Source organism: Triticum aestivum, chromosome 3D (genome assembly GCF_018294505.1).
Source record: "Triticum aestivum cultivar Chinese Spring chromosome 3D, IWGSC CS RefSeq v2.1, whole genome shotgun sequence".
In the NCBI taxonomy this organism is placed as follows: domain Eukaryota; kingdom Viridiplantae; phylum Streptophyta; class Magnoliopsida; order Poales; family Poaceae; genus Triticum; species Triticum aestivum.
The window spans coordinates 440,753,445-440,778,877 of record NC_057802.1 but is presented as its reverse complement, the minus strand read 5'-3'; the positions used below and the strand labels follow the sequence as shown (position 1 = coordinate 440,778,877).

General features: G+C 48.4%; 1 protein-coding gene across 1 annotated transcript; it reads right to left on the bottom strand.

Annotated features, from left to right (window-relative positions):
- Positions 1–19,835: 19,835 nt before the first annotated feature.
- Positions 19,836–22,717, bottom strand: LOC123079490 (calcium-dependent protein kinase 2). The gene is made up of 8 exons (XM_044502266.1): positions 21,795–22,717; positions 21,530–21,673; positions 21,288–21,440; positions 21,071–21,186; positions 20,810–20,977; positions 20,587–20,714; positions 20,390–20,489; positions 19,836–20,294 (listed from the first exon to the last, which is right to left on the bottom strand). The coding sequence occupies exons 1-8, from the start codon at positions 22,444–22,446 to the stop codon at positions 20,199–20,201; spliced, it is 1,557 nt and encodes a 518-aa protein (XP_044358201.1). The 5' UTR covers positions 22,447–22,717; the 3' UTR covers positions 19,836–20,198.
- Positions 22,718–25,433: the final 2,716 nt, after the last annotated feature.

Here is a 25,433-nt window from a genome sequence, read left to right as displayed (position 1 = left end):
ACCGGAGGAACACTTTGTGTGCTACCAAACGTCACAACGTAACTGGGTGATTATAAAGGTGCTCTACAGGTGTCTCCAAAGGTACTTGTTGGGTTGGCGTATTTCGAGATTAGGATTTGTCACTCCAATTGTCGGAGAGGTATCTCTGGGCCCACTCGGTAATGCACATCACTATAAGACTTGCAAGCATTATGACTAATGAGTTAGTTGCGGGATGATGTATTACAGAACGAGTAAAGAGACTTGCCGGTAACGAGATTGAACTAGGTATTGAGATACCGACGATCGAATCTCGGGCAAGTAACATACCGATGACAAAGGGAACAACGTATGTTGTTATGCGGTCTGACCGATAAAGATCTTCGTAGAATATGCGGGAGCCAATATGGGCATCCAGGTCCTGCTATTGGTTATTGACCGGAGAGGTGTCTCGGTCATGTCTACATAGTTCTCGAACCCGAAGGGTCCGCACGCTTAACGTTATGATGAAAGTTTTATTGAGTTTTGATGTACCGAAGGAGTTCGGAGTCCCGGATGAGATCGGGGATATGACGAGGAGTCTCGAAATGGTCGAGACGTAAATATCGATATATTGGACGACTATATTCGGACTTCGGAAAGGTTCCGAGTGATTCGGGTATTTTTCGGAATACCGAAGAGTGACGGGAATTCGTATTGGGCCTTAATGGGCCATACGGGAAAGGAGAGAAAGACCTCAAAAGATGGCCGCACCCCTCCCCATGGTCTGGTCCGAATTGGACTAGGGAAGGGGGGCGCACCCTTCCTTCTTTCTCCTTCCCCCTTCCCTTCTCCTACTCCCACAAGGAAAGGAGGAGTCCTACTCCCGGTGGGAGTAGGACTCCCCCCTATGGCGCGCCTCTCCCCTTGGCCGGCTGCCTCCCCCTTGCTCCTTTATATACGGGGCAGGGGGGCACCCCAGAGACACAACAATTGATCCTTGAGATCTCTTAGCCGTGTGCGGTGCCCCCCTCCATCATATTACACCTCGATAATACCGTTGCGGAGTTTAGGCGAAGCCCTACGTCGGTGGAACATCATCATCGTCACCACGCCGTCGGGCTGACGAAACTCTCCCTCAACACTCGGCTGGATCGGAGTTCGAGGGACGTCATCGAGCTGAACGTGTGTAGAACTCGGAGGTGCCGTACGTTCGGTACTTGATCGGTCGGATCGTGAAGACGTACGACTACATCAACCGCGTTGTGATAACGCTTCCGCTGTCGGTCTACGAGGGTACGTGGACAACACTCTCCCCTCTCGTTGCTATGCATCACCATGATCTTGCGTGTGCGTAGGAAATTTTTTGAAATTACTACGTTCCCCAACAGTGGCATCCGAGCCTGGTTTTATGCGTTGATGCTATGCACGAGTAGAACACAAGTGAGTTGTGGGCGATATAAGTCATACTGCTTACCAGCATGTCATACTTTGGTTCAGCGGTATTGTGAGATGAAGCGGCCCGGACCGACATTACGCGTACGCTTACGCGAGACTGGTTTCACCGTTGCGAGCACTCGTTGCTTAAAGGTGACCGGCGGGTGTCTGTCTCTCTCACTTTAGTTGAACCGAGTGTGGCTACGCCCGGTCCTTGCGAAGGTTAAAACAACACCAACTTGACAAACTATCGTTGTGGTTTTGATGCGTAGGTAAGAACGGTTCTTGCTAAGCCCGTAGCAGCCACGTAAAACATGCAACAACAAAGTAGAGGACGTCTAACTTGTTTTTGCAGGGCATGTTGTGATGTGATATGGTCAAGACATGATGTGATATAATGTGTTGTATGAGATGATCATGTTTTGTAACCGAGTTATCGGCAACTGGCAGGAGCCATATGGTTGTCGCTTTATTGTATGAGATGCAATCGCCATGTAATAGTTTTACTTTATCACTAAGCGGTAGCGATAGTCGTAAAAGCAATAAGTTGGCGAGACGACAACGATACTACGATGGAGATCAAGGTGTCGCGCCGGTGACGATGGTGATCATGACGGTGCTCGGAGATGGAGATCACGAGCACGGTGCTTCGGAGATGGAGATCACAAGCACAAGATGATGATGGCCATATCATATCACTTATATTGATTGCATGTGATGTTAATCCTTTATGCATCTTATCTTGCTTTGATTGACGGTAGCATTATAAGATGATCTCTCACTAAAATTTCAAGATAAAAGTGTTCTCCCTGAGTATGCACCGTTGCAAAAGTTCTTCGTGCTGAGACACCACGTGATGATCGGGTGTGATAGGCTCTACGTTCAAATACAACGGGTGCAAAACAGTTGCACACGCGGAATACTCAGGTTAAACTTGACGAGCCTAGCATATGACAGATATGGCCTCGGAACACAGAGACCGAAAGGTCGAGCGTGAATCATATAGTAGATATGATCAACATAGTGATGTTCACCATTGAAACTACTCCATCTCACGTGATGATCGGACATGGTTTAGTTGATTTGGATCACGTAATCACTTAGATGATTAGAGGGATATCTATCTAAGTGGGAGTTCTTAAGTAATATGATTAATTGAACTTAAATTTATCATGAACTTAGTCCTGATAGTATTTTGCAAATTATGTTGTAGATCAATAGCTCGCGTTGTTGCTTCCCTGTGTTTATTTTTGATATGTTCCTAGAGAAAAATTATGTTGAAAGATGTTAGTAGCAAAGATGCGGATTGGATCCGTGATCTGAGGATTATCCTCATTGCTGCACAGAAAATTATGTCCTTGATGCACCGCTAGGTGACTGACCTATTGCAGGAGCAGATGCAGACGTTATGAACGTTTGGCTAGCTCAATATGATGACTACTTCATAGTTTAGTGCACCATGCTTAACGTCTTAGAATCGGGACTTCAAAGACGTTTTGAACGTCATGGACCATATGAGATGTTCCAGGAGTTGAAGTTAATATTTCAAGCAAATACCCGAGTTGAGAGATATGAAGTCTCCAACAAGTTCTATAGCTAATAGATGGAGGAGAATCGCTCAACTAGTGAGCATGTGCTCAGATTGTCTGGGTACTACAATCGCTTGAATCAAGTGGGAGTTTATCTTCCAGATAAAATAGTGATTGACAGAATTCTCTAGTCACCATCACCAAGTTAGTAGAACTTCGTGATGAACTATAGTATGCAAGGGATGACGAAAGTAATTCCCGAGCTCTTCGTGATGCTGAAATCGACGAAGGTAGAAATCAAGAAAAACATCAAGTGTTGATGGTTGACGAGACCACTTCAAGTGTTGATGGTTGACGAGACCACTAGTTTCAAGAAAAGGGCAAAGGGAAGAAGGGGAACTTCAAAAGGACGGCAAGCAAGTTGCTACTCAAGTGAAGAAGCCCAAGTCTGTACCTAAGCCTGAGACTAAGTGCTTCTACTGCAAAGGGACTGGTCACTGGAAGCGGAACTACCCCAACTATTTGGTGGATAAGAAGGATGGCAAAGTGAACAAAGGTATATTGGATATACATGTTATTGATGTGTACTTTACTAGTGTTTATAGCAACCCCTCGGTATTTGATACTGGTTCAGTTGCTAAGAGTAGTAACTCGAAACGGGAGTTGCAGAATAAACAGAGACTAGTAAAAGGCGAGGTGACGATGTGTGTTGGAAGTAGTTCCAAGATTGATATGATCATCATCGCACACTCCCTATACTTTCGGGATTAGTGTTGAAACTAAATAAGTGTTATTTGGTGTTTGCGTTGAGCATGAATATGATTTGATCATGTTTATTGCATTACGGTTATTCATTTAAGTTAGAGAACAATTGTTGTTCTGTTTACATGAATAAAAACCTTCAATGGTCATACACACCAACGAAAATGGTTTGATTGGATCTCGATCGTAGTGATACACATATTCATAATATTGAAGCCAAAAGATGCAAAGTTAATAATGATAGTGCAACTTATTTGTGGCACTGCCGTTTAGGTCATATTGGTGTAAAGCGCATGAAGAAACTTCATACTGATGGGATTTTGGAATCACTTGATTATGAATCACTTGATGCTTGCGAACCGTGCCTCATGGGGAAGATGACTAAAACGCCGTTCTCCGGTACTATGGAGAGGGCAACAGATTTGTTGGAAGTCATACATACAGATGTATGTGGTCCAATGAATATTGAGGCTCGTGGCGGGTATCATTATTTTCTGACCTTCACAGATGATTTGAGCAGATATGGGTATATCTACTTAATGAAACAAGAGTCTGAAACATTTGAAAAGTTCATATAATTTCAGAGTGAAGCAGAAAATCATCGTAACAAGAAAATAAAGTTTCTACGATCTGATCGTGGAGAAGAGTATTTAAGTTACGAGTTTGTCCTTCAGTTAAAACAATGTGAAATAGTTTCACTACTCAGGCCACCTGGAACACCACAGCATAATGGTGTGTCCGAACGTCATAACCGTACTTTATTGGATATAGTGCAATCTATGATGTCTCTTACCAATTTACCACTATCGTTTTGGGGTTATGCATTAGAGACAGCTACATTCACGTTAAATAGGGCACCATCAAAATCCGTTGAGACGACGCCTTATGAACTGTGGTTTGGCAAGAAACCAAAGTTGTCGTTTCTTAAAGTTTGGGGTTGCGATGCTTATGTGAAAAAGTTTCATCCTGATAAGCTCAAACCCAAATCGGAGAAATGTGTCTTCATAGGATACCCAAAGGAGACAGTTGGGTACACCTTCTATCACAGATCCGAAGGCAAGACATTCGTTGCTAAGAATGGATCCTTTCTAGAGAAGGAGTTTCTCTCGAAAGAAGTGAGTGGGAGGAAAGTAGAACTTGATGAGGTAACTGTACCTGCTCCCTTATTGGAAGTTCACAGAAATCTGTTCCTGTGACTTCTACACCAATTAGTGAGGAAGTTAATGATGATGATCATGTAACTTCAGATCAAGTTACTACCAAACCTCGTAGGTAAACCAGAGTAAGATCCGCACCAGAGTGGTACGGTAATCCTGTTCTGGAGGTTATGTTACTAGACCATGACGAACCTACGAACTATGAAGAAGCAATGGTGAGCCCAGATTCCGCAAAATGGCTTGAGGCCATGAAATCTGAGATGAGATCCATGTATGAGAACAAAGTGTGGACTTTGGTTGACTTGCCCGGTGATTGGCAAGCAATTGAGAATAAATGGATCGTCAAGAGGAAGACGGACGCTGATAGTAGTGTTACTATCTACAAAGCTAGAATTGTCGCAAAAAGGTTTTTCGACAAGTTCAAGGTGTTGACTACGATGAGAGTTTCTCACTCGTATCTATGCTTAAGTCTGTCTGAATCATGTTAGCAATTGCCGCATTTTATGAAATATGGCAAATGGATAAACAAAATTGCATTCCTTAATGGATTTATTAAAGAAGAGTTGTATATGATGCAACCAGAAGGTTTTGTCAATCCTAAAGGTGCTAACAAAATATGCAAGCTCCAGCGATCCATCTATGGACTGGTGCAAGCATCTCGGAGTTGGAATATACGCTTTGATAAGTTGATCAAAGGATATAGTTTTATACAGACTTGCGGTGAAGCCTGTATTTACAAGAAAGTGAGTGGGAGCACTACAGCATTTCTGATAAGTATATGTGAATGACATATTGTTGATCGGAAATAATGTAGAATTATTCTGCAAAGCATAAAGGAGTGTTTGAAAGGAGTTTTTCAAAGAAAGACCTCGGTGAAGCTGCTTACATATTGAGCATCAAGATCTATAGAGATAGATGAAGACGCTTGATAAGTTTTTCAATGAGTACATACCTTAACAAGATTTTGAAGTAGTTCAAAATAGAACAGTCAAAGAAAGAGTTCTTGCCTGTGTTACAAGGTGTGAAATTGAGTAAGACTCAAAGCCCGACCACGGCAGAAGATAGAAAGAGAATGAAAGTCATTCCCTATGCCTTGGCCATAGGTTCTATAAAGTATGCCATGCTGTGTACCAGATCTATTGTATACCCTACACTGATTTTGGCAAGGGAGTACAATAGTGATCTAGGAGTAGATCACTGGACAGCGGTCAAAATTATCCTTAGTGGAATAAGGATATGTTTCTCGATTATGGAAGTGACAAAAGGTTCGTCGTAAAGGGTTACGTCGATGCAAGTTTTGACACTAAATCTAGATGACTCTAAGTCTCGGTCTAGATACATATTGAAAGTGGGAGCAATTAGCTAGAGTAGCTCCGTGCAGAGCATTGTAGACATAGAAATTTGCAAAATACTTACGGATCTGAATGTGACAGACCCGTTGACTAAAATTATCTCACAATCAAAACATGATCACACCTTAGTACTCTTTGGGTGTTAATCACATAGCGATGTGAACTAGATTATTGACTCTAGTAAACCCTTTGAGTGTTGGTCACATAGAGATGTGAACTATGGGTGTTAATCACATGGTGATGTGAATTATTGATGTTAAATCACATGGCGATGTGAACTAGATTATTGACTCTAGTGCAAGTGGGAGACTGAAGGAAATATGCCCTAGAGGCAATAATAAAGTATTATATATTTCCTTATATCATGATAAATGTTTATTATTCATGCTAGAATTGTATTAACCGGAAACATAATACATGTGTGAATACATAGACAAACAGAGTGTCACTAGTATGCCTCTACTTGACTAGCTCGTTAATCAAAGATGGTTATGTTTCCTAGCCATAGACATGAGTTGTCATTTGATTAACGGGATCACCTCATTAGGAGAATGACGTGATTGACTTGACCCATTCCGTTAGCTTAGCACCCGATCGTTTAGTATGTTGCTATTGCTTTCTTCATGACTTATACATGTTCCTATGACTATGAGATTATGCAACTCCCGTTTACCGGAGGAACACTTTGTGTGCTACCAAACGTCACAACGTAACTGGGTGATTATAAAGGTGCTCTACAGGTGTCTCCAAAGGTACTTGTTGGGTTGGCGTATTTCGAGATTAGGATTTGTCACTCCGATTGTCGGAGAGGTATCTCTGGGCCCACTCGGTAATGCACATCACTATAAGCCTTGCAAGCATTGTGACTAATGAGTTAGTTGCGGGATGATGTATTACGGAACGAGTAAAGAGACTTGCCGGTAACGAGATTGAACTAGGTATCGAGATACCGACGATCGAATCTCGGGCAAGTAACATACCGATGACAAAGGGAACAACGTATGTTGTTATGCGGTCTGACCGATAAAGATCTTCGTAGAATATGTGGGAGCCAATATGGGCATCCAGGTCCCGCTATTGGTTATTGACCGGAGAGGTGTCTCGGTCATGTCTACATAGTTCTCGAACCCGAAGGGTCCGCACGCTTAACGTTACGATGACAGTTTTATTGAGTTTTGATGTACCGAAGGAGTTCGGAGTCCCGGATGAGATCGGGGATATGACGAGGAGTCTCGAAATGGTCGAGACGTAAAAATCGATATATTGGACGACTATATTCGGACTTCGGAAAGGTTCCGAGTGATTTGGGTATTTTCGGAGTACCGGAGAGTTACGGGAATTCGTATTGGGCCTTAATGGGCCATACGGGAAAGGAGAGAAAGGCCTCAAAAGGTGGCCGCACCCCTCCCCATGGTCTGGTCCGAATTGGACTAGGGAAGGGGGCGCACCCTTCCTTCTTTCTCCTTCCCCCTTCCCTTCTCCTACTCCCACAAGGAAAGGAGGAGTCCTACTCCCGGTGGGAGTAGGACTCCCCCCTATGGCGCGCCTCTCCCCTTGGCCGGCTGCCTCCCCCTTGCTCCTTTATATACGGGGGCAGGGGGGCACCCCAGAGACACAACAATTGATCCTTGAGATCTCTTAGCCGTGTGCGGTGCCCCCCTCCACCATATTACACCTCGATAATACCGTTGCGGAGCTTAGGCGAAGCCCTGCGTCGGTGGAACATCATCATCGTCACCACGCCGTTGGCTGACGAAACTCTCCCTCAACACTCGGCTGGATCGGAGTTCGAGGGAAGTCATCGAGCTGAACGTGTGTAGAACTCGGAGGTGCCGTACGTTCGGTACTTGATCGGTCGGATCGTGAAGACGTACGACTACATCAACCGCGTTGTGATAACGCTTCCGCTGTCGGTCTACGAGGGTACGTGGACAACACTCTCCCCTCTCGTTGCTATGCATCACCATGATCTTGCGTGTGCGTAGGAAATTTTTTGAAATTACTACGTTCCCCAACAGTCCGACCATATCAAGCCCCCAGACCACAAAAGGCCAAGTAATGGTGATTGTTAGTAGAGCGGTAGGCGGCATATGGCTTTGATTGGCGAAAAGCTGGCATCCGACACAACATTGGACAAGGTCCTGTGCATCTGCTCGGGCTGTCGGCCAAAAGAAACCTGTACGGAAGGCTTTACTTACAAGGGCCCGAGCCGCGGCGTGGTGACCGCCGAGACCAGCGTGGATTTCGGCCAGGAGCTGTCGTCCCTCTTCTTCGGAGATACATCTTTGAAAGACTCTGGTAGCGCTTTTATTGTAGAGCTCTTCGTCATGGACCTTGTAGGCTTTCGAGCACCGAACAATGCAGCGAGCCTCATTCTGATCCTCAGGGAGCTCTCGCCTATTAAGGTAGGCCAAGAAGGGTTCGGTCCATGGGGCAATTATTGCCATTATTAGATGGGCCGATGGTGTTATTTCGGTGGCTGAGCCCCTGATGATATCGGTATTGTGTTCGGAATTTGGGGGTATAATCGGATCCGAACTGGTGTTGCTGCTCTCACCCTGCCACATCTTTCTGGATGAAACTCGAGTCCCTCGAATTGAGCTGATATTTTGAGTATAGTGTTATGATAGGCCGCCATCTTCGGATCTTTGGCGTCGAAGTCTCCATTTATTTGGGATATTGCGAGATTTGAATCCCCCCGCACCTCCAGGCGTTGTATGCCCATGGAGGCAGCCATCCGAAGATCGTGCAATAAGGCCTCGTATTCGGCTGCATTGTTGGAGTCTGTGTATAATATTTGGAGTACGTACTGGACTGTGTCTCCGGTGGGGGACGTTAGGACAACACCCGCTCCTAAGCCGGCCAGCATTTTAGAGCCATCGAAGTGCATGACCTAGTTGGAATATGTACCATACTCTTTAGGGAGTTCGGCCTCTGTCCATTCGGCGACGAAGTCGGACAATACTTGGGATTTAATGGCTCGGCGTGGTTTGTATGTTATGTCGAATGGCAGGAGCTCAATGGCCCACTTGGCCATCTGGCCCGTAGCGTCACGGTTGTTTATTATGTCATTGAGTGGTACTTCGGAAGCCACCGTGATCGAGCACTCTTGGAAGTAGTGTCGTAGCTTCCGGGATGCCATGAAGACCGCATATGCTATCTTTTGGTAATGAGGGTACCGGGATTTGCATGGTGTGAGGACAGTGGATACATAGTATACCAGTTTCTGAAGTGGGAATTTGTGTCCGTCCTCCTCTCGCTCAACGACGAGCACCGCGCTCACCACCTGGTGTGTTGCGGAGATGTATAATAACATCGGTTTGCCTACGTTCGGCGCGGCCAGGATTGGGTTGCTCGCTAGAAGAGCCTTTATTTCTTCCAGTCAGGTCATTGCCGCATCCATCCACTCGAAGTGGTCAGTGCATCGGAGAAGGCGATAAAGTAGCAATGCTTTTTCTCCTAGTCTGGAGATAAATCGGCTTAAAGCTGCCATGCATCCAGCTAGTTTTTGGACCTGTTTAAGGTCTGTTGGTGTAGCCAATTGTGACAAAGCTCGGATTTTGGCTGGATTTGCCTCAATTCCTTTATTGAAAACGATGAAGCCCAGCAGTTTTCCAGCGGGAACGCCGAAAACACACTTTTCCGGATTGAGCTTGATGTCATATGTACGGAGGTTGTCGAATGTGAGACGCAGGTCGTCTATTAATGACTCGACGTGCCTAGTCTTGATGACGACGTCATCCACATATGCTTCGACTGTCTTGCCGATTTGTTTCTCCAGGCATGTTTGAATCATGCGTTGGTAGGTGGCGCCGGCGTTTTTAAGCCCAAATGGCATAGTGTTGAAGCAGAAAGGCCTATATGGGGTAATGAATGCCGTTGTAGCTTGATCGGACTCCTTCATTTTGATTTGATGGTATCCGGAGTAAGCGTCGAGGAAACACAGTGAGTCGTGTCCTGTAGTAGCATCAATAATCTGATCGATGCGGGGGAGGGGGAAGGGATCCTTAGGGCAGGCCTTATTGAGGTCTTTGAAATCGACGCACAGGCGCCAGGATTTATCCTTCTTTGGCACCATCACTAGGTTTGCTAGCCAATCCGGGTGTTTTATTTCTCTGATGAATCCGGCCTCGATTAACTTGGCTAGCTCCTCCCCCATAGCTTGTCGTTTGGGTTTGGAAAAGCGCCGCAGTGTTTGCTTGACCGGCTTCTATCCCTTCAATACATTGAGGCTATGTTCGGCCAACCTGCGTGGGATTCCTGGCATATCAGAAGGGTGCCCGGCGAATATGTCCCAGTTCTCGTGCAGGAACGCTCGTAGTGCGGCGTAAACCGTTGGGCCCAGCTGTGCCCCGATGGAAGCTGTCTTCTTGGGGTCCATCGGGTGGACTTGAAATTTGACTATTTCGTTCGCTGGTTTGAAGGAGGTGGATTTGGGCCGCTTATCAAGGATTACGTCGTCCCTATCCACCGTGGAGCGTAGTGTGGTTAACTCTTCGGCCGCGAGGGCCACGGACAGTGCCTCGAGGGCCAGGGATGCTGTTTTGTTTTCGGCGCGGAGGGCTATGTCCGGATCACTGGCAAGAGTGACAATACCGTTGGGCCCGGGCATCTTGAGCTTCATATACCCGTAATGAGGTATAGCTTGAAAGCGTGTGAATGCGTCTCGCCCCAACAGGGCGTGATATCCACTGTTGAAAGGGGCCACTTGGAAGTTATCTGTTTGGACCGATAGTTCTTCGGCGTGCCGAATACCACATCAAGTGTAATTTTCCCCGCGCATCGCGCCTCCCGGCTGGGAATGATTCCTCGGAAGGTCGTATTAATTTGCTCGATGCGGCTCCTGTCTATTTCCATTCTATTGAGTGTGTCCTTGTAGATGAGGTTTAGTCCGCTGCCGTCGTCCATGAACACTTTAGTGAGCCGAAAGCCATCCACAATTGGATTGAGGACCAAGGCGGCTGGTGCCCGGACTGACCGGAATTTTGGTTCGTCACTGGCATTGAAAGTTATGGTCGTGTCGTTCCAGGGGTTTATTGTTGCGACTTGGCGGACTTCAGCGAGGTCGCGGAGTGCCCTCTTGCGCCGATTGTTTGAAGCGAAAGTCTCGAAGACCGTCAATACTCTGAGGTCGTTGTCTTCCGGGGGTCGTTGCTCTGAAGTGTCTTTGGTGAGGATATCCTCGCCGCTCTTGGCCACTTGTCGGAGTATCCAACATGCTCTAAGGCTGTGGGTTGGTACGATATCCGGTGTCATGTGTATTTTGCATGGCCTATCGAGCCATCCCACAAGAACGGTTCCGCGTCCCGTAATGGGCTTAGTTTTCTTCACTATGGGGTCGGGTGTCCCACGAGGGTGCATCCTTTTTGCTCGCCAGAGGGGTTGAGTGGAGACCGGTGGTTCCTAGCGAGCTGTCTGAGTTTTACAGGCGCTTTCCATTGCGCAGTACTTTTGTACTATGGTTGCCAAGTCAGCAAAGTGTAATATGCGACGGCAGTTGATGGCGTTGAGGATTCCTTCGTCCGTGCAATTATTACTGAAATCGCGTCCTCGTCGCGGCAATCTTTAATCTTGTATTTCACAAGAAGGAATCTGGCCCAAAAGTGATGGACTGTTTCCTGAGACTGTTGTCGTACGTACATGAGGTCGCATATATCTGGAGGGCCGGAATTGCTTGGCGAATATTGCTTGTGGTAGGTGGGTGGCTTTAAATCCGATCCCTGACCCAATTTGGAGTCCGGAGTTTGAAGAACTTTCGAGCTTATTAGTTCGGGCTCCGGGATGTTGAATGATTTTCTAGGCTCGATGCCCGATTCTAGGTTCGGAGGACCGGGAGTGTCGTCCCGCAGACAGGTATCTGGCTCTTCGAGCTCAGAAATCCGAACATAGCTCGTCCTCAACACAGGGGAAGAGTTGTTGTTTTGCTCCTCTACGACCGCTATCTGATGGGTGATCGGCGAAGATTTGATTTCTCTCTGATCAGGTTTAAGCCCAATCTGATTGTAGTCTGTAGCGGCCCCCATGGCGGCGATGCGATCCAGGAGTTCATTTAAAGATGACAACTCCGCCGGATCCATCCGTTTGGAGAATTCGGAGTCAATACGGAGATGATTTTCGATGACCTGAGAAGTCATCATCGGTTTGACGACCGAACGGGTGGTCATGGTGAAGCCGCCCAGCCGGAGGGGTTGGCCTGAGGCCAGGGCTCCTCCGGAGGTGATACTGTCCTTGATAACAAGGCGCGCCATCAATCCTGTCTTTGACGTCATAGCGGAACTCTCAATGAAAGCACCAATGTCGGTGTCAAAACCGGCGGATCTCGGGTAGGGGGTCCCGAACTGTGCGTCTAAGGTTGATGGTAACAGGAGACGGGGGACACGACGTTTACCCAGGTTCGGGCCCTCTTGATGGAGGTAATACCCTACTTCCTGCTTGATTGATCTTGATGAATATGAGGATTACAAGAGTTGATCTACCACGAGATCGTAATGGCTAAACCCTAATGTCTAGCATGTATGATTGTGATTGCCTCTACGGACTAAACCCTCCGGTTTATATAGACACCGGAGGGGCCTAGGGTTGTACGAAGTCGGTTTACAGAGGAAGGAATCTTCATATCCGAATGCCAAGCTTGCCTTCCATGCAAAGGAGAGTCCCATCCGGACACAGGAGGAAGTCTTCTGTCTTGTATCTTCATGGCCCATCAGTCCGACCCACGTCACACAGGCCGGACGCCCCCAAGGACCCCTTAATCCAGGACTCCCTCAAGGGGCAGGGTAGTAGTGCCGCCCGGGGCGGTTCTACCGCAAGGAACTACCGCTCTACTTCCGCCCGTGGAACAGACCAGTCCAGAACACAGAAAATAAGCGGTACTCCCTGCGGCACAAGCTAGCGGTAGTTCCGCTGGAGTGGTACTTCCGCTTAGCCTAAGAGTGCCCAGTAAGCCCGCGGTAATAGAGAGGCAGTTAGGCCCGTAGTATCGCGGGAGCGGTACTCCCGTGCAAAACTACCGCTCTACTACCGCCTGTTTACAGAAGTAGGAGCCGCACTTCACAGCGGCAGTACCGCAGGAGCGGTACTACCGCGGGGCAGAGCGGTATTACTGCTTAGGCTGTTCTGACATGGTCCAAGCAGAGAGGAGGGACAAACTCACAGGATGGGAAAGAAAGAGGATGCAAGGAATAGTGTACGTGTTGATTCCACCCAAACCTTTCTGAAGTGGACCCCCTCTTAATAGCACAATGATCCTACGACTCAAGTCCACCAAAAAAGGAACGCAAGAAAAACACAGTCTTCATAAATATCCAGAGGGGTTCAAATCATCTTTGTGCCATATGATAAATTATCAGAATTGCTCAATGCACATGATTAGTCCGCAAAAGCATTGTCATCAATCACCAAAACCACTGAGGGAGAAATATGCCCTAACAGTAGTCCTTTCGATGAGTAAGAGTGTCGAAGCCAACATGGAGTAGAAGGAGTCAATAAGCGGTTTTCAGCAAGGTATTCTCTGCAAGTGTTGTAAAGTAGTTGCGACCGACAATTTGATACCAAGATGATTCGTAACTAGCAACAAAAGTGAGAATGTGCAGCAAGGTGGCCCAATCCTTTTTATTTCAAAGGACAAGCCGGAAGTACTTCTTATAGTGAGCAAAAAGTTCTCGAGGATACATGGGAATTTCGTTTAGTCATTTTCATCACGATTCATTGACTCGCGTTCACTACTTTGATAAGTTGTTATGTGGGTGGACCGGTGCTATGGTGTTGTTTTTAGTTGAATAGACAACCCACTTATGATTACTCCCTCTCGCAAGCATCCTCACCTATGAAAGAAGAATTAAGATAAATCTAACCATAACATGAAACATATGGATCGAAATCAGCCCCATACGGAATAGCGCATAAACTAGGGTTTAAGCTTCTGTCACTCTCGCAACCCATCATCTACTTACTAATCCCACAATGCCTTCCCCTGGCCCAAGCATTGTAATGTGTCGTGTAATCGACTGTAACGCCCCGAGACCGACGCTTCAGACGCCTTTCATGTTTTCGTTGTCGCCGTGTGTTTTATTTTTGTTTGTTGCATCTCATATCATGGCATCATCCGCATTGCATCAGCACCTCGTTGCCGTCATTGTTTTTAAAACTTGCACCCGTTGATAGTTGCCGCTTCTTCCTCGTCTCTGTTGACCTTTCTCAAGACCGACTATTCTTTTGTTGTCCGGCCATTCGAACCTCTCTGCACAGTGCATCGACCCCTCGCCCGTGTCCGAAAACTTCCCCGAACCCGAACCGGACTATCGTTACCGTTGGGTCCGGATCATCCCCTAACATCTATTAAACATCTTTGTTTTTCTTAATTGGACTCCCTAACCTATTTTCTCAACCGTCCGATTTCAATCGGAGGGACTAGGTAGCCCCTAAGCTAACCCTTCCTATAATTAGACCCCTAACCCTAAATTTTAGGAGCAATGTCCCATCCATCCCCACGCCGCCGCCACTCCACCGAATCCCCCTCGGGATCCTCCCGATCCAGTTCCACCCGAGACCAATCACAGCCTCCACCTTCTCAGTTTCCCCTCTTGTCCAACCGCCGGCGCCGCCCAAATCCTGCAGGAGCCCGAGCTCCTCTGCCCGCGGCCCCCTCCTCGCTCGTGCCCGAGCAGGAGCGCTCGGCCCTGTCTCCTTGCGCTACCGTTCGCCACGCCGGCGACCACGGACACAACCTCCTCAGCCGCGCCCCGCCTCCTCAACCACCTTGCGTCGCTGCCTCATCAGCTCCGCTGCCGGCAGCAGCACCCGTGCCAAGCCTCGTCCCGCTCGTCTCCGACACCAGCGGCGAACCCCACCGCCCTTGTTTGTCCGGCGAGCCACCGGCAAGCTTCATCCGAGATGAGCGCCGCTGCCCCTTCTTCTTCCCCTTTTCAGTGCTTCCCCGTTCCTCTCCATCTCACTCATCTCTCTCTCTCTCTCTCGCAGGGAACCGTCTGGGTCGTCGCCCGTTCATCGCCCTGCTGTCGGATTTGGCAAGCTCCGGCCTCCCTCGCCTTTCTCGCGTCACCGGTGTCCCGCGTCCAAGACCCGCAACCCCCACAACCTCGCTGCAGCTCCGCACCACCACAAGTCCATGGTGTCGCCGCCTCTGCTTCCATGCTCCAGATCGAACGCCCAGCCGCCAAGCTCAAGCTGCCTCGCCGGGTCCGAGGTGGATCCATCCGGCCTCGCCATTCCCCAGCCTCGCCCGCATCAGGATCCGCCGGATCCGGGCCATTCCTTCGTCGAGAACATGCGCTGCCACCTCAGCTTCGCCCGCGCGCCACCTCGCCGAAGAACACCGTCACGCGTCTGGTTCCGCTCGTCTCCGCCGCCTCCTTGCGTTCCCCGCGTAGACGTCGTCCCCTGTCTCACCTGAAGCCACCACGGTCGGCTTCAGTCTCTGCTTTGAGCAGAGAAGGGCGACGCCTGCTGCCTCGTGCCTCCTCGTCGCGTGCGTGGGCTGCAAGGGCGCCAAGGCCCAGCGCGTCTCCAGCCCCACTTCGCCCTGCCTCCTCCTCTCCAGCTGGGCTTGGCCCATGGGTGAGCAGCCCCAGCCCTCTCCTGTGCACTGCTGGGCCAGCCAGATTCGGGCCACGCATATTTTTTCCGTGCCCTGCGAATTTTGCCATTTATCCCAAAAACTGCATATTTACAGATTGGACCCTAAACTTCATGCATATAATAATTCACAAACCGTGCATCGGATTAAAATAATTTATATATGAAAAATGCTTAGAATTTTATCTAGTTTCACATTATGCCACTTTCATCCATGTTTAAAATGTTTAAACTTGCTGTTTGTTTAATTTTGTATAAATGCCATGTTAAAATGTTTTAATTCATAACTAATTAACCGTAGCTCAGATTTAAATAAACTTTATATGTAAATGGGGTAGAAAAATGCCTAGTTTAACATGGTGCACTTTATTTTGCTGTTTAACCACATTAAAATTGTGTTTAGGGAAGAACAGTACCAAATCTAAAATATGCACATCAGGATTTTTCGGAATTGTTGTTTGTTGTTCCGGCCTCATTTAAACTTGCCTAGATAGGTAGTTTTCATATGCTTCACCCCTTGCCATGTTTAATAACATTTAATATTGTTGGGTACATAAACGAGAGAGAACTAAATAATTGATGTGGTGTTTCGTCAATATGCAACACATTGCATATTGAGCTCCACTTAATTTGTAGTGTTGTTTGTTGCACTTTGCCATGCCATGCCTCTTTAAACCGGACATGCATCATACTTGATTGTGCACCGTGCCATGCTTATGTGTTGGTTGTTTACTATGTTGTTTGTTTCTTTCCGGGTTGCTTCTCTCATTAGCTTCGGTTTCGTTCCGGAGTTGTGAGGATTCGTTCGACTACGTCCGTTTGTCTTCTTCATGGACTCGTTCTTCTTCCTAGCGGGATTTCAGGCAAGATGACCATACCCTCGAAATCACTTCTATCTTTGCTTGCTAGTTGTTCGTTCTATTGCTATGCCGCGCTACCTACCACTTGTTATATCATGCCTCCCATATTGCCATGTCAAGCCTCTAACCCACCTTTCCCAGCAAACCGTTGTTTGGCTATGTTACTGTTTTTGCTCAGCCCCTCTTATAGCGTTGTTAGTTGCAGGTGAAGATGAAGTTTGTTCTCTTCTCGCTCTTATTTGTGTATGTTAGCCACCATCTATGCTTAGTGCTTGCTGCAGCTCCACCTCACTACCTTCTCCTACCCATAAGCTTAAATAGTCTTGATCTCGCGGGTGTGAGATTGCTGAGTCCTCGTGACTCACAGATTCTACCAAAACAGTTGCAGGTGCCGAGGATACCAGTGCAGGCGATGCTACCGAACTCAAGTGGGAGTTCGACGAGGACCTTGGTCGTTACTATGTTTTGTTTCCTGATGATCAGTAGTGGAGCCCAGTGGGGACGATCGGGGATCTAGCATTTGGGGTTGTCTTCTTTTATTTTGGTTCCGTAGTCGGACCTATGTGTGTACTCTGATTGATGTATGATTTATTTATGTATTGTGTGAAGTGGCGATTGTAAGCCAATTCTTTATCCCATTCTTGTTCATTACATGGGATTGTGTGAAGATGACCCTTCTTGCGACAAAACCACAATGCGGTTATGCCTCTAAGTTGTGCCTCGACACGTGGGAGATATAGCCGCATCGTGGGCGTTACATCGACGTTCACACGACATCACTAGAGTAAGAACAACATAACACGTCATCAAAACATTGAATGGAACCAACTTCACATGATTACTTATAAGAAGACTTGTCTTGTGTCCTCAAGAACAAATGGAACTACTCCCCAATCATATTCATGTTCATGATGAGAGGAGATAAATATATGATTAACAATCTGAACATATAATCTTCCACCAAGTAAACCAACTAGCATCAAGTACAAGATGTAATCAACACTACTAGCAACCCACAGGTATCAACTTGAGGTTTGAGACAAAGATTGAATACAAGAGATGAACTAGGGTTTGGAGATGAGATGGTACTGGTGAAGATGTTGATGGAGATGAGTCCTCCCACGATGAGAGGAGCATTGGTGATGACGATGGCTTCGATTTCCCCACCCTAGAGGGAAGTATACCTGGTGGAATCGCTCCGCCGGAGAGCAAAAGTGCTCCTGCCCAGGTTCTTCCTCGAGACGGCGGCGCTTCGTCCCAAAAGTCTTCTCCTTATTTATTTTTCTAGGGCAAATGTCTTTGTGGGCCCCACAAGGCACCTGGGCATGCCCTGGGGGGTAGGGCGCGCCCCTTCCTTGTGGGCCCACCGAGGCTCCTCTCTGGTACTTCTTTATTCCAGTATTTTTATATTCCAAAATAATTCTCTGTGAATTTTCAGGTCATTTGGAGCTCCGGAGAATAGCTATCTCTATTGTAGCTTTTTCAGGCTCAGAATTCGAGCTATCGGCAATCTCCCCCTTCAAGTGTATTTTCCTTAAGATAGAAAAGGCAGTAGAATTGCATCGTAAAGTGAAATATAGATGTAAAATATTATAAATAACAGTAGAAAATCATGATGCAAAATGGACGTATCATGGCACGCACGCTACAAACGGGAGGCGGAATCCTCGTCGGCGACGAGGTTCCACGGCGATGTGCTCGGGTGGTGCAGGACGAAGTGGGCTAGAGCACGAAAATGAGGGAACTACAAGTGCCAACAGCATCCACGTGCGCTTGTGAGTTAATCTACGCAACAAGAACGGGCATAGGGTCACGGGAGCAAGGGTGGAGACCATGTCGTGCGGCGGCGCTCACGGTTAAAAACGAACTGGGAGGACCATGGTGGAGGGCCTCCTCACGTGGAGAGGGGAAGGAAAGGATACGGGCATGGGATAGCAGGGGCAAGCACGGCATGTCTCGGGTGGCCATGTGCACGCTGGCATGAGAGGGGGACCAAAGGTAGGAGAAAAGTACGTGCAGGGCTATAGGCACAGTCATTGATGGGTGGGTCCCGCAGGGACACGTGGGTGAGCAGCTGAGAGGGTAGGGTGGTGTCGCGGTGAGAAAAGAAAGGAGGAGGAGGAAGTGGGTTGTGCGCTGGTGGGCTTTCTCTCTCCCCCAGTTTCCTTTCTTTTCTCTTTTCCATTTCTTTCTGGCAGAAACTTACGAAACAAGAAAAACATGGGTAGGAAGGGAATTAAGCCAAGATAAATATTTCTCTAGACTCAAAGAAATATGGGGAATCTAGTAAAAATGGTTTTGAGGATTTCTTTTAGAGGAAGTAATAGTCAAACAAGTTGAATTTAATCCAATATGTTTGAATTTTGAAACCCATTTATATGAACTCGAAATGGGTTGAAATTTGAGGGTGAGTCTAAACAATAAATGTGGTTTATGGGCAAAAGTGGAACATTTATAGTGCAACTAAAAATGCAACTGAATTTTCCTATTTCCATTTAAAAGAGAAGTCGAAAGTTAAGTTTGAGGATTTGGAAAGTTAGATCGTGACTTTCTGAAAGTGACCAAGAAACTGAGTTTGGATTGACACAAAGTTGACATGAACAAAAGAAAAATTAAAAACACTCATTGCATACGCATCCATAAATATATTACAAATAGCAAATAGATCCTTGGAGCCAAATATTAGCTTTGGGTTGTTACACGCGGTTAAGGCAGTTTCAATGCGACCCGCAAAAAAAAAGGCAGTTTCAATGCCATCACTTTTGAGAAACTTTGTTAATGTGTTGATCTAACAATCATTGTGCTTCTTTTCTTTCTTTTCTAAGTATCCATGAGCCTTTTCTCTCGATGTATGACGACCCACCCTCTCCTGTGTTGTTTTTCACTACAATATGATTGGCGTGAGCTAGGCGCTCCAGCATGTCCAATTCTTTACCATGGTTGATGGCGGGTCTCGAGTGGAGCTCGATCTTTGTGATGGGCAGCTCAGGTGTCCCCTCCCCAGGCAGCCTGATCGGCCCGCAGAATAGCAGAGCAGACAGAGAGGTATGCACCGACGAGCCGAGCTCGTTCAGGCCATTGATTTTGATCCTGCGTTCATGTTCTACATGCGAGTAAACTGCCTGCTTATACAGTTGTACTGCTTCACACTGTTCCGCGAGCCATAGAGTTTGCAGGCGAGCGACACATCAAAAACACACCCGTTACTTCACTCAAGTTACATACCTGCGCATTTTCAAGCCTGAAACCGCGTACAAATCCAGACTCAAAAATGTCCAACTTACTCAACTGATGTATACATACTAACAAGTCAAGGGAACCAGCAGAACCAGAGAAGAAGAAGATGAGCGCCCGACAGCGTACGAACATTTTCGATTCCCAATCCCACGGTATATATATGAACATTTGCTACTCGACCCCTTGTGTGAAAAATGTACACGAGCTCATCGTCGTCGTCGTCGTCGTCGCGAGCGGCCTCGCACGCGCGCTCGATCGCTTGCTGTTCTGTCGCCGATCGGCCGCCGGCTTCCTCCACCAACCCGCCGTCTCCTATAGCATGACGTCGCGCCGTTTCTTGGGGTTGGCCCCCTCGGGGGCCCCTTTCCTCATCATCGCCACGAACTCGCTGTAGTCGATCCTCCCGTCCTGCACAACCACGACGAGCTTTCAGACCATCATTTGGCCAACGCACGCGCGCATCCATGCATCCACCATCAACAAAGAATACACTCGTTAATTACGTTGTCGGCGTCGACTTCCGACACGATTTCATTCATGTCTCTGCCGTCCAGGAGCCCCTTCTCCCGAAGGGCCTGCTCGAGCTCCTCCTTGGAAATGTAGCTGCATGCGGCAGCCATGGCAGGGCCAAGAATGAGTGAGTTCACTAGTGTGTATGTCTGTCGATGAGGAGAGAATGTGAACTTGCCAGGTTACGTACCCGCTGTTGTCCTTGTCGAAGTACTGGAAGGCGGTGTAGAGGTGCTCTTCCCGGTCCATCCTGTTCATGTGCATCGTCGCCGTGATGAACTCGTCGTAGTCGATCGTCCCGCTCCCGTCGGCGTCGGCCTGGACCAGGAAATTAAAGCTCAAAACGCGCCGTTCCTTGGACCTAGAGTAGTAATTAAGCGGCCAAATGTATATATGTAGATAGAGACTCTTACGGCTTCCATGAGCTGCTCCACTTCGGCCTCCGTGAGCTTGGTCCCCTGTTTTCCCAGACCCTTCCGGAGCTCGTCGACGGTGATGGTGCCGCTGTTGTCCGAGTCCATGCTCTTGAACATCTCCTTGAGACCCCTGATCTCTTCCTCCGACAGGCATCCGGCGATGACCTGCATGCAATGGATCCGTTCAGTTGAGAAAATGGAGGTTCAGTTGTGCACTGCTGCTAGTTCGTGAATAGTAAATCAGAACCACGGACGAACCCTTAGCGCAGCTTTCTTGAACTGGTTCATAGCCTTGAACTGCTTGAGCCTGTTCATGACGGCGTTGTCCAGCGGCGTGTCAGGCGCCTCTCCGTCTTCCTTGATCCAAGGATGGTCTGAACACCAAAGCAACAGCATATCATTGGATCTAAATCCAGAATACGTAAATAAAACTGCTTGCAAACAATGATAAAAAGGCAAAGAGATGGGCACGCACTGAGGACGTCGTAGGCTGATATCCTTTTCTTGGGGTCAGAGTTGAGCATCTTTCTGACGAGGTCCTTGGCGCCGGGCGAAATGCGTGGCCATGGGTCGCTGCTGAAGTCGATCTGCCCCCTCAGGATGGAATTGAAGATGCCGTGCTCCGATTCTGGAACACCAAAAAAATTCTTAATTGATGCGTTTCGTTTAGACTGTTTGTTATTAGGGGGAGATTAATTAGATTAGAAGATGACTCGCCTGCCCAGAAGGGAGGGACACCGCAGAGAAGGATGTAGACGATGACGCCGACGCTCCATATGTCCGCCTCCGGCCCGTAGTTCCGCTTCAGGACCTCCGGCGCGATGTAGTAGGCGCTGCCCACGATGTCCTTGAACACCTCCCCTGCAGCCAACAATGGCGCCAGAATTCTTTCTTCAGTAACGAAGAAACGGCTATTTTGCTTGGACAGGAAAGAAGAAGAAGAAAAATGCATGCATGCGCGCGTGGATGGGTGCGTGCGTGCCTTGCTTGTAGAAGACGGATAGCCCGAAGTCGGTGGCCTTGAGCGGCGCGTCCTCCTCCTTGCTGAGCAGGAGGAAGTTCTCGGGCTTGAGGTCGCGGTGGATGACGCCGAGGGAGTGGCAGGTGTGGATGATCTCGACGATGGTGCGGAGCAGGGATGCGGCGGCGCGCTCCGTGTACTTGCCCTTGGCGATGATCCGGTCGAAGAGCTCGCCGCCGGCGCAGAGCTCCATGACGAGGTGCACGGACTGCTTGTCCTCGTAGGCGCCCTTGAGCTCCACGATGTTGGGCTGCCCCGCGAGGTGGTACATGATCTGCACCTCGCGCCGCACGTCCTCCACGTCCTCCTTGGTGGACAGCTTGCGCTTGGCGATGGTCTTGCAGGCGAACTTCTGGCCCGTGGCCTTGTGCGTGCAGAGGCTGGTGACCCCGAACTGGCCGCGGCCGAGCTCCTTACCGACGGTGTAGATGCTGCGCACGTCCTCCATGGGGCGGCCGAGCACGGGGCCGATGGCGGCCGGCGGCTTGTTCTGGGCGGGCGCGGAGGAGGGCGAGGCGCCGCCGGCCTGCACGGAGGCGCCGGCGCGGCGCGTGGAGGGGTCGGCGGCGGCGGCGGGCTCCGCATCCCCGGATCCCGCGCAGCAGTTGCCCATGGCGAGCCGGCGGGTGGGCGCCGGGGAGGTCAAGAATGCGGGGGATGCGGAGCCTCACGGGGGGAAGGCGACGCAGCCGCCGCGGAGGTTGTATAGGGAGCGGTGGGCAAGGAGGAAATAGCGGGAAACGCAACGGCCTCCCCGCCCGCTCCCCTCCTTCTCCTTGTGTTTGTTGTAGCCTGCCTTCCCCGTTTTGGAACCAAATGCCTTCGTGTCCTATCTTTTTCTTCTTCCTTCCTTCCTTGAGAGGAGAGGAGAAAACTGGGAGACTCGTCCTGCTCGTGCGTGCGTGCGCGGGTTGACGAAAGCTGGCTAGGAAAATGCAGAGGGACTCGAGCCCTTTCCAAGTCCAACTGATTCGTGCGCTCTTTTCTGGCTAATGATCACCTGTTGTGCACCTCCGATCCGATCCCGTCGCTGCGCTGCGCCCCACTGGTTGCACACGATGACACGATCTCAACCCCTTTCAGTTAGGGGGGAGGATGCAGGAAGGGCAAAGTGAACCAAAAGTAAGCGGCAACGCACTTGGCATTTGATCCGTTTTCGCTATAGCCCGAGGTAGTGGATGGACACGAACACGTAAGGCTTTTACGAAGAAGTTTAGTGACGCGAGGATGGCAACTTTAGTTGACGAGCATGGCAACTTCGTGCTTCGGTTTATTTTTTGACAAAAAATTGACGTTTGTGTGTCAACTAACTTGTCATCCTTGCTTCATAAGAATTGCCATAAAAAACATTCGATTTGCCATGTGCTCGTACCTAGCGGTAGCTACTCATCATTTGGGTTTATGGAAAGTACTGTGTTTAGTTTGGGACAGTGGCTGACCTAGGAATAAAAAAGTAAATCTACCTAATCCAATTGTCATGTAACATAAGAAAAAATAATAACATAAAAAAAACTCAATCAAGTCTCACAACATTATTGTTCAGGAAATATTCCAATTTTGCAAAATTACAAAATAAATAGTCTTACGTTAAAGGTGCACACATAGAAAATTACAACACTAGGGGCGTGTTTGGTTGCAGTTTGCAACAGTAGTTGCATTGCATGTCCATCTCCAGCCAGCCTGGTTGATGAAATGCAGCCCCATATGCAGCAGATGCAACCTGTTTGGTTGCCTGCATCGCATGGAGAGGCACTTACCCCCCTGCTGTTTGGTTGCCTTTTTGTGCTTAGGGTGTGAGTAGATGCAAACTTCGGCTGTTTGGTTGCAGACAGCGTTTGTGTTCTGCTCACTCCATTCAAATGTGGTGGCCTTACCACCACATGATCAGCACAACAGCAACGGCACAACAGCAGGCAACCAAATGAAATCAAACACAGCAAAGAGGGAAATGACAGCAAACTACTTAACTACATAGCATAAGTCTAGATTAACAGCAGAGGCATCCTCCTTCCCTGCTACATGCCAGGGTGCTGCTCCTGGCCAAAATATGAACAAGTTCCCAGCACAAGTCTAGCCACACACTATAAAAGTTATCCACTAACACCTTACTTAACTTAACTACATAGCCTGCTCGATGTTACCAACGCAATTGTGCCTGCTGCAACGAAACCTGCACATGACCGAGGAGTCGTGGTTGTAGATCTGAACCTTCAGTCCGAGTCCTGAGATGCGCACAACGACGAGGTCGCCGGGGACGATCCGGTGGCGGCGGCAGAAGTAGTTCCAGCCAAGCACTATGTGCCCCTCGAAGTTCTGGACCTGCACCCAAAACACGCACCTCTTGTTCGCCGACAGCCTGACCACGCGCGGGAGCCGCTTGATGACCAGCCAGGTGTTCATCACCTCCACGAACTTAGGAGGGACGGCGAGCATGGCGAGGTCCTCGTTGTCCTTGATCTGCTGGTAGAAGCGCATCGGCTCCCTGGCCCCCTCCTTGTGGCCCTGCCTCGAAGATCGTCCCCTTGAACGAGGCAGGCTCATGAAGGCGATCCTGCCAGGCAGGTCCACCGTCCTGAGCCACCTATTCGTGGGGATGAAATCCTCGGCGCGCTCAGCTCCGGCCACCACCTGAGCTCCTCCTCCCGCCACATCCCAGTCAATCTTCAATATCTTGTCAGGTAAGATGACAAGTATTAGTGCACAAACTCTTTGCAAAATGGCACTGATCAGAGACATTTGCCCAAGAGCAAATGCCACTGATTAGTGCACAAACTCTTTGAGCAAATGCCACTTATCAATGGCACTGATCAGTGCCACTGATCAGTAGACTTGCCCAATAGCAAGTGCCATTGATAAGTAGCATTTTGCCCAACAGCAAGTGCCATTGATAAGTGGCATTTGCCTATGGGAAAATGCCACTTATCAATGACACTTGTGTTGTTGGGCAAATGCCACTGATCAGTGGCACTGATCAGTTGACTTGTTGTTGGGCAAGTCCACTAATCAGTGGCATCTGCTTTGCTGCAACTGGCACTCATCACTGCACTATCCTAACCATGGAAAAATCTAAAAATAGCAACAGCAAGTGCCAGTAGCACCCATGTGCAGCCATGCAGATTTGGCACCATCCTAAAATGGTCCTACTACATGCACGTATAACATTCAACACAAACCCAAGCTTCAACATGTATGTTAGCAACATGAAACATGAACATGATCCTAGTTTGAACATGAACATGCCATCAGTCAACATGATTCTAGCATTCATCAGTTAACATGAACATGCCGTCAGTATAACATTCATCAGTCAACATGAACATGATTCTAGCATGAACACAGATCATAGGACACACTAGCAGTAGCACAAGAAAATTATCCTACCACACACACTGTGCAAAACGAACAGATCAGTCCGATTGGATTCGATTGGGATCGCATCCAATCGGATCTGCTAGAATCCTATCTAATCCTATCGAATCCACTAACTACTAGCACATGCCTAAAAAATAAACCCCTAATCTACATCTACGAGCAACCATTGAGGGTGTTTGACTCACCGGAGCACGCACAGCCGCGGCGAACCGAGGCTGGGGTGAAAAC